We start from the raw sequence: 9,991 nt of genomic DNA, 5'->3' as shown, positions 1-9,991 counted from the left end.
AATTATTCAAAAACCCGTCTCTTTGGCTTAAATAGCATTCTTTGATCGCCGTCCGGCAAACAAGCAACGCGAGCGCCACATTTCATCATGCGAGAAACACAAGAAACAGAACGACCCGGCTGTCAGAATCCAGAGCGACAAAGGATAAACTCTTGCCCCGTCCTTTCTCCGACGTGGCGGCGGACTTCAAACACTTTAGCCCGCTGTTTCTTCTTTGTTTTTTTTTTTTGGCGCACTTGTCGGAGGGAATCCGTCAGGAGCACTCAAGGGGACTGACTCGTGCACAATAACCCCCAAAGCAGGAGCGGGGAGGGGGTTACTAATGAAGAGCCGAGGTGGAGATTGACTCGTGAATGGGAAGCGACGTGCAAAGGCCCACACCCTCCCCGCTCACTATTGTCGGCCCCGTCGGCCGTGTTTACCCGGCCAGGAGCAGCCCCGGGGCAGGGTTTAGGAGCACCCTGCGCTCCCTTTGTGCCGACGCTTCCTTCTTCTCATTTACTTTTTAACGTCACCTCTCGTTCCTCCAGATAAGCCCTGCTGACCTCCGCCCGGCTCTCTTCCCATTGGCTTCCAGGGGCCTCGCTCGCAAGGAGTGGGAGGTTCTTGCATGGAGAGTTACTCCAAAAGTTCTGCCGATCCTGTCGCGGATTTGATAAACTCCCGGGAGAGGCCGGAGGGCGCGAGCCAGACCATCGGCGGAGAAGTGTGAGAAGATCCATGTTATCCTGGTTGGGATCTGGTGATGATTCGTGACCTGGAGCAAAACCAAGGTGAATATATTCCTCCTTTTATTTCATTGGAATGGTGTGAGGAGGCAGCGCGGAGAGTTACGGTGGAAAATAAGATGGAAATCAGGAACCAGAAGTTGGGGACTTTTTTGAAAGTTTTGATTTTCCCGGAGAAGAGTCCAACGGTCCGGCACAGCAGCTCAGAGCCACCGTCTTAAAACAGAACATCTGAACGCGCCGTCAGCTCCAGCCTGCGAGGAGGAGGAGGAGGAGGAGGTGAGAGAATGTCAACATGACATTTCCTGCAAAAAAAAAGAAAAAAGGGAACACAGACAAGGCGCAGAGGACGGCTGGCGAGGGGGCCATGTTTTCTCATTTCAGACAGCGAAGATGTTCAATCGTCGGGCGACGGGTTCCACTTCCCCGTGAACTCTGCTCCACTTTTCTCGCTGAGTTTTTTTTTTTTTCCCGGGTAAACACAGAAGAAACGGGCCTCAAAATCCTTTCAGCAATTTTCTTAATCGGCTCTTCTGGGTCAGCAAGGTATCGCAGGAGAGGTGAGGGAGGAGGGGCAGAAGAAGGGGGAGGACAAGTCCAATCCAGGCGACGGCAGCTTTTAACCTCCTCCGGCCAAGAAATCACACTGTTATACACACAGGCAGGAATTCAAAAAATTCTGAATCTCGGTTATTGGCTCACTTCTTTACCTCACGGGGAGAACAAGTGGTCACCTTGCGGCTCTGGTGTGGTTCCCTCTCCGGGAGGTCGATCTGCGTCCATGTTTACCGAGGTCAGCGTCTGCAGTTTTTTTTGTTGAAGAGCAGCAGACTCGACCTTTCTCCGAGCGCTTCGACCGATGGCCTCGTTCTTGTGGGAAAATGAGGACGCGGTATTTCTCTGTGGCGTCAGACTTCCCTGGTGTTGTTTTTCCACAGGGGTTAAAATGAAAGCGGGCCAGAGTCGTGACTCGTACTCGGATCAGGAAAAGTTCCCGTGACCCGGAAATACAGCGTTCCCTAAAGAAGGCGCTTTACAACAAACATGTTGTCATGGAGATGAGATGCCCTACTGCCTGCCCCACGCCACGACTTTAGTGGCAACTCTTCTCCAAAGTGCTTTACACTGGATTGCATTCATACATTCACCCATTCACATATTCATCCGTTCACCCATTCACACACTCACGCACAATGGCGGCAGAGCTGCAATGAAAGGTCCGAGTCAGACCATTGGGGGGGGTTTGGTGATTGTGTGTCACTGAATCAGGCGTGAATGAGAGGGTGAACTGTTTGACAAGTGAATGAATGGTTACATGTCTGTATAGCATGTGAATGAGAGGGTGAATGCTTTCTGTTTGATGAATGGATGGGTGGGTGAGAGAATGGTTGCGTGTCTTTGTATGATGTGGGAATGAGAGGGTGAATGGTTGAAATGTCTCTGACGAGCGAATGAGTGAGTGAATAGTTGTGTCTCTACATGACGTGTGAATGAGAGGGTGTTATGGTTATGTTTCTAATGTGTCTTACTAATATGTATAACATGAATGAGAGGGTGAATGATTGTATCTTTGTATGACATGGGAATGAGAGTGTGAATGGTTGAAGTCTATTTGACAGGTGAATGAGTGAGTGAGTGAGTGAGTGAGTGAGTGAGTGAATGAATGGTTGTGTGTCTACAGATCAGGTTAGGCACCAAGTTAGGCTATGCAGTGTGTGTGTGTGTGTGTGTGTGTGTGTGTGTACGTATGTGTACGTCTTTGTCCTAAAAAAAAAAAAAAAAAAAAAAAAAAAAAAAGACTAACCCAAGCTTACTGTTCTGTATATTTCCTGTATATTTGCATCCTGTATTTGCAAGTTTTATTTGCAGTGCATATGTCCTCTATTGTAAGTCGCTTTGGATAAAAGCGTCTGCCAAATGTAACGTAATGTAATGTAATACACATGTAAATGAGAAGATGAATGGTTGAGTCAGAATGACATTTGAATGAAAGGGTGAATGTTGTGTGTCTCTATTTGATGAGTGAATGAGAAGTTGAATGGTTGCATGTCTATGTGTGGCCCAGTAAAGGACAGCGGACAGATCCAGGCCGACCCCCCCCCCCCCCTCGACCCCAGCCAGGATGGGCTCCAGCCCCTTAGATGCCGACCGCAGGATAAACGGTTTTAGATCATGAATGGATGAATGAATATTTATTGCTACCCAATGCTAATGTGCGATGCAGCAGGTGTCACAGCTGGACAGCCAACTCCACCGGGAACGGCTGTCCACTGATGTATGGCTGCCAAATGCAGCCTTTTGTTGGATTTTTCAGGTAAAACTTAAAAAATATAGATGTATTGATAATGAAAAAAAAAAAACAATCCATAACTGGCTCGGTAAAACACACGACTTTTCACTTGTCATTTTAAACGTATTGACGGGGACCGGGCGAAGAACACGGCGGAGTGAAAAAGTCAACTCGATCCAAACTGAAAATGTCAAGGGTGAATCCAAAACAGGCAGTTTTCAATCAGGAAGGGCCGGGAGGGAACGGAGACCCGGGATCAGGTGAGCAGGCAGAGAGACATAATGAGACAATCGGGGATGTGATGGCGGCTGAAATAACAATGGCAAGAATCCGGCAGAGGAGGGAGGAGAAGAAAGTGGGTTCGACCAAGAGATAGATTCATGATGAATATGTGGCGAGAACTTCAAACTGCAGGGGCACGACGGATGGAGCGGCTCGTGCGAGGCGTCCATGAGAGGGTGAATGCTTGCCTGTCTATAAGATGTCCGAATGAGAGGGAGCATGATTGTTTGTCTACTACTTGTGAATGCATGAGTGAATGGTTGTGTGAATGAATGAATGAATGAATAAATAATTGTGTTTCTGTATCTGACAAGTGAATGAGTGAGTGAATTACTTGTTGCTTGTCTTTGCATTGCATGAATGAAAGGGTGAACGGTTGTTCCGTTTGCATGTTTTTGTATGACCTGGATGAATGAGTGAATGTTGCATGACTCCATATGATATTTGAATGAGACTGAATTTTGTCTGACATGAATGCGGGAATGAATGGTTGCGTCACTATATGACGTGTGAATGAGAGGATGAATGGCTGTTTGTCTACCACTTGTGAATGCATGAGTGAATGGTCATGTGAATTAATGAGTGAATAATTGTGTTTCTACAATTGACGTGTAATGGCGCTTGTCTTTATATGACATGTGAATGAAAGATTGAATGAGAGAGTGAATTTTGTGTGACGTGAATGAATGGTTGTATCACTATTTGATGTGAATGAGAGGGTGAATGGTTGAATGTCTCCATGTGAACCTGCGTTGTGCCTCGCCTCTTGACCAAGGACAGCATTCATCGATGATGAATGAATGAACATACCGATACGCTCATGAAATCATGATTTGTGGCCCTCATGCTCTGATCCAGTTGGATTTTACATGATCGTCAATGTGTTTTCTTCTCCGTTTCTTCTGGTCAGCACGAGTGGGAGGTTCCCTGTCGGTCCTGAGGCTCCAGCTTCTTTCAGAGCTCCTCCATGATGAGGGACCGCTTGGACGAGTTCCGGGAAAGGGTTCTGGAGTTCTCCGAGTCGGCAAGCGTGAACACAAACCGTCTCTCTGAAGAACGGGATAACGATGACCCTGAAGGGGTCGGGGTCATCGTGCCCCAGGCGGTGCTTTTTGAGGAGGAGCCGGTACTCGATAGCTTTCTTTCCGATGTCCAGCAAGTCCGAGATGACCTCACGGCACTGGAGATCGAGGTGAGGCTCGTTTTGTGGACATCCGCAAGTTCTGGACTGTTGCTGACCGGCCAGATTCAACAAATGCAAACTAAACTTCAAACAGGTCCTTAAATTCAGCCAACAGCAGAAGACACTTGTCGCGACCATGCGACGTTTCAGTGTGATGAAGAAGGAGAGCAGCATCACGAGGGACATCAAGCTCCAAGCGGAGAGCCTCCACCGCCGCCTGGATGCTCTCTCCAAACAGGTCCAAAAGACAGAGGGCCTGCAGGGGCCTGCGGCCGTGACGACCAGGATACAACGATCCCAGCACGCAGCGCTCAATCGCAAATTCCAGCAGGTTTGATCCTCTCAGATGATCTTCTCTTTCCATGACAGGGTTTCTCCTGTGAATAATAAACTTCTGCTCATCAACTAAACATCATGTGTATGGATTCTGGCTCTGACGGAACAAAGAGCTCTACTCTTAGGTTATATTCATCCACAAACACACACTGATAGCATTTTTGTGAATGAGGGTGAATTGCTGCATGTCTCCATATGACTCCTTAGTGAGAGGGTGAATGTTTGTAAGTCTATATATGATGTGAAAGAGCAAGTAAATGATTGTGTCTAAATGATGTGTGACAGAGTGAATGTTGCAGGTCTCCGTGACATGAATGAATGAGTGAATGGTTGTGTGTCTCGATGTGGTTAATGAGTGAGTGGATAGTTTTGTGCCTACATGATGTGTGAATGAGAGAGCTGGTGGTTGGGCGCGATTAAGTCAATACTATACCTTTGTATATCTATATGTCATTTGAATGAGTGAGTGAATGATTCTATGTCTCTGTATAATTTGTGACAGAGTGAATGGTTGCATGTGACATGAATGAGTAAGTGAATGTTGTCCATACATGTACATACACGTACATGTATGGACATACATGACGTGTGACTAACCGAACTAATGGTTGTACAGACAGGCATATTTAGTTCATTCCCATAAGGGGAATTCTTTCATCTGTATATGATAAAGTCACTGGTTGTATTTATGTATATCTATATAACATATGTCTGACAGAGTGAACGGTTGCATGTCTCTGCGTTACACGATTGACTGAGTGAATGTTTATAAGTCTATAGATGGCGTGTGAATGACAGAACTAATGGTTGTATATCTATATGATATATGATAAAGTGACTGGTTGTATCTATGTATTTATCTACATGACATGTGAATAAATGAGTGAAAGATTGTATGTCTCAATATGATGTGTGACAGAGTGAAAGCTTGCATGTCTATGTTACATATGTTTGAGTGAATAATATTGTGTCTATATGACGTGAATGAGAGAACTTGTGGTTGTGCATGATAAAGTGAATGCTATATCTTTGTGTGTCTCTACATGTCATGTGAGTGAGTGAGTGAGTGAGTGAATGGTTTCATGTCTCTATGTGACATAAATGAGTGAGTGAATGTGTATTTGTCCAAATATGATGTGTGAATGACAGAACTAATGGTTATATATCTGAATATGATAAAGTGACTGGTTGCATTTATCTATATGACATGAATGAGAGGGTGAATTATTGTATCTATGTATATCACAATATGATGTGAATGAGTGAATGGCTGCATATTTCTACAAGACCTCTGACAGAGTGAATGGTTGCTTGTCTACATGACATATAAATGAGTGAGTGAATAATTGCACTTCTATATAAGACATTTGACAGTGAATGGTTAGATGTCTCTATATGACATTAATGGTTTTGTGTCTACATGATGTGTGAATGAGAGAACAAGTGGTGTTGCGCAATTAAGTGAATGCTGTATCTTTGTATATCTCTATAAGTCAAGTGAATGAGAGATTGTATGGTTTCATGTCTCTATGTGACATGAATGAGTGAGTGAACGGTTGTGTATATGTGCATCCTTACAAGACATGTGAATGAGTGAGTGGATGGTTGACCGGGTCACTTATGACGGCTCCAGGGTGACATGATAGATGACACTAAATGAATGAATGAATGCCTGAGCGAGTGGATGAATTGGAACAACCCACCGGAGTCCAGCTCCGGATAAGCATTAGTCTCAAAACGTTCAAATGGTGGCTCCAGACAAATACAGGAGGCAAAGTTTTATTTGCTCACTTATAATTAGTTCTTTGCCTGGAGGTCACATCTAAGATGGGTTGTTCCTCTCCTCCCTCTCCATCTTCTCCCCTCCGCCATAACACTCAGGTGATGCGGCTGTACAACGAAAGCCTATTGACGAAGCAGGAGCGCTGCAAACACTTCATCATCCGGCAGCTGGAGGTGTCCGGGAGGGCTGTGACGGAGGAGGAGGTGAACGAGATGGTGGCCACGGGAAAATGGGAGGTGTTCAATGAGAACCTGCTGAACGATGCCAGAATCACACGTTCACAGCTCTCTGAGATCGAGCAGCGACACAAGGTGAGCCAGTAAAGCTGTCGGTGCCGGGAATAAGCCAAGGGAGACTTTGTTCGCATTTGACAAATAAATATAAATGGATAATTGCCTGAATTCTCACGTGGTTTATATACCTGTACTGATATATTAGGATATCCTGGATGAATACTTCATGAGTATTTGATGCAATCCACATTAAGCCACACTTCCATTGTAACTCGACTGGTTTTTGTATAAACCGGTATTTTACCAATCTATTTGCAAAACAGACCCCCCCCCCCCAAACACAATCCTCCTTAAATACCATTTTTTACAACTGTGGATTATATAAAATAAAAAAAAAATGGATTATGTCAATAAAATTGGGATTATATCTATCTTTTTGCAGAAAAGATACTCTCCATTTTATCCCCAAACATTAATTCTCCTCCATTGTTATTTTAGAACTGTGTCATTAACTGTCATGAACCGGGACAAATCAATCTTTTCAGAAAAAAAAAAAAAAAAAAAAAAAAAATCCTCTATTTTACCCCCAAACACGAATTATCCGTAATTACCTTTTAGAGAACTGTGTATTATATAAAAAAATTGGATTATGTCAATAAAACTGGGATTACATATATATTTTTTATGAAAATATATAATATCCATCCTATTCCCCCAAAAAACTTATTTTTGCATAATTACCATTTTTACAAATGAGTAATAGAAAAAAAAATACTGTGATTATTTCAATAATACTGGGATTATAACAATCTTTTTTGCAGAAAAATTAATTCCCTTCATATTACCCCCAGGCCTTGATTCTCCTTCATTACAATTACAGTTATGTATTAAATTTAAAACAATAAAATAGACTTAGAAATGTTTGCCATCATTAAAAAAATCACATGTATAAATATTATATTAATACAATATCAATCAATTTGCAACCCCCTCCATACAAATATCAATTCTCCTTAATTCCACCTATAGAACCAGGATCTTTTTGCATGAAAATCTCAAATTTCCACCCAATTTAATTGTCCATAATTATCATTTCGGTAATATGTGCATATATATTTACTGCTGTAAATTAGCAAATAATAAATGATAAATAGTCTCTGATTATATGGTGCGTTCATTACTTTGGATTTTCAAAGTTCTCTTAACAGGCTTGTATTTAAAATAAAATGAGTGGCTTCAGGTCCAAGATGGTTCCATGCACAAAGACAGTCATGTATCTGGTGGTCATCTTGAACCTTCTGACATTCTCCTCAACCCACAGGAGCTGCTGAGCCTGGAGAGCAACATGAATGAGCTGAGGGACCTCTTCATGGACATTTTCATGCTGGTGGAGGAGCAAGGGGCCTACATCGACCACATCCAGACCAACGTGGAGAGGACGCAGGACTTTGTTGGGGCGTCCAAAGAGAAGTTCAAGATGGCCGCAAGGTACAAGAAGAAGAATCCCCTCCGCCAGCTGTGCTGCTGCTGCTGCCCTCCGTGGAGGTGCTGCTTGTGAGGCACGGTTTCGGCAGAAAGGGTTTCGCGGGCCGATAAAGGGTATCACCTGTTGGCAGCACCCAAGCGAGGGTGACGGAACCGTGGTTTTTTGGCTGCCGAACAAAGCGACGCCAAGGACGGATGCAGCTGAGCAGAAAAACGATTCGGTGAAAAGGCCATGATTGGTGTTTCGAAGCACTTGTTACTTTGAGGTGAACGTGAAGCGGCCACTGCTGGGGGAAAAAGGTTGCAGGAGAAGGACAGTGGCTGGAGAAGAAAAGGAAAACTACCCTTGCAAATGGCTGCCGGTTCATCGACGACGCTGCCATTTCGGCTTTCCTTGTTTTGGCCGGAAGAAACGTAGCTTAGCGTTATTAGCACTTTAGGCCGCATGTCATTCGCTGCGGAATACAGCTCCGCTTACTGAGTCGCTTTGAGTTTCAGATGGACACAAACGAGCTACAAATGAAAAACAGGAAAGAAAAAACAAAACTGGCTCACAATCAGTCATTTGCATTTCAAAGTCTGAACGTTTCCAGTGACAACGATCCATTATCCGGTCTCACAGATGTGCAACAAAGAACCCGCCCCCAACGAAGTGGTTGCCACTAATCTGCAAAAAACATCCAAGTTGTTGTCATGTGTCAAAGCAGGAATTGAGTCCAATTCAATTTTAACTCATTCATCATCTACGCTGCTTATCCTGCACAGGTGTGACTCACAGTTGCGATTGGGCGAGAGGCGGAGCCGCATATGGAGACATATAATCATTCACCAGGTCATTGATGCATCTTGGAAAATCATACGGCCATTCACCCTTTCATTCACACATCTTAAAAAGATCACTCTGTCATTCACAAATTATATAGACATATGATTCACTCTTTTATTCACACGTCATATGAAAAAAAATCACTCATTCACATGCCACATAGAGACATACAACCATTCACCCTCTCATTTGCACATCATATAGAGCCATACTACTTTTTACCCTTTCATTCTTAACCCATATAAACATACAGTCACTCACTCATTCACAAGTCATATAGATAGATATGATTCCCTCTTTAATTCAGATAAGCCATTTAAACAGAAACAATCCATTCACTACATATGGACATGGACATCCATTCACCATCCATAAAACCTCCTGCATGTGTTTGGACTGTGGGAGGAAAAGCTGAGGAACCCGACGCAGACACAGGGAGAACATGGAGACGGCGTGCAGAAAGGCCCACAAGGTTGGTCCAACCAGAGACCTTCAGGCTGAGAGGCAAAATCTCTCACCATCTCACCACTCTAAGATATACCTTTGTCTATGTATATTTTTGTCCATATGTCATCGGGCAGTTCAGCCTCAACTGTTAGATTTGTTGATATGATGGCGTTTGGTCATCACAAGGTTTCAAATTACTTCTAGAACGAGAGGAGGGGCTTGGATACCTTAGAAGGTGTGGTGTAACGCAAAACATCCAGATCTGCTGTCACGTTTCCAGTGTGTTATTCTTAACAGAACAATAAAGGTTTAATTCAATATTCTTTTGAAACAAGTCGAGAACCAGCTCATCGGTGTCCGATGTCTTGAGCTAAACACAGGTGTCGGCTCCAAACTGG

General features: G+C 43.8%; 1 protein-coding gene across 3 annotated transcripts; it reads left to right on the top strand.

Annotated features, from left to right (window-relative positions):
• Positions 1 to 207: 207 nt before the first annotated feature.
• On the top strand, positions 208 to 8,866 carry stx19 (syntaxin 19). 3 transcript variants are annotated; one of them, XM_086144636.1, is made up of 5 exons: positions 208 to 773; positions 4,211 to 4,492; positions 4,578 to 4,814; positions 6,701 to 6,913; positions 8,157 to 8,866. In XM_086144636.1, the coding sequence occupies exons 2-5, from the start codon at positions 4,268 to 4,270 to the stop codon at positions 8,391 to 8,393; spliced, it is 912 nt and encodes a 303-aa protein (XP_086000762.1). In that variant the 5' UTR covers positions 208 to 773; positions 4,211 to 4,267; the 3' UTR covers positions 8,394 to 8,866. The 3 variants fall into 3 exon arrangements, with proteins under 3 accessions (XP_086000762.1, XP_086000763.1, XP_086000764.1); XM_086144637.1 differs by lacking the exon at positions 208 to 773 and adding an exon at positions 816 to 1,007; XM_086144638.1 differs by lacking the exon at positions 208 to 773 and having other exon boundaries at positions 4,361 to 4,492; positions 4,592 to 4,814.
• Positions 8,867 to 9,991: the final 1,125 nt, after the last annotated feature.

The sequence above is a fragment of the Fistularia commersonii genome, chromosome 4, assembly GCF_037954325.1.
Source record: "Fistularia commersonii isolate RoL2024-O1a breed Wild chromosome 4, RoL_Fcom_v1.0, whole genome shotgun sequence".
NCBI lineage: Eukaryota > Metazoa > Chordata > Actinopteri > Syngnathiformes > Fistulariidae > Fistularia > Fistularia commersonii.
This window is presented reverse-complemented; position numbering and strand designations above follow the sequence as displayed.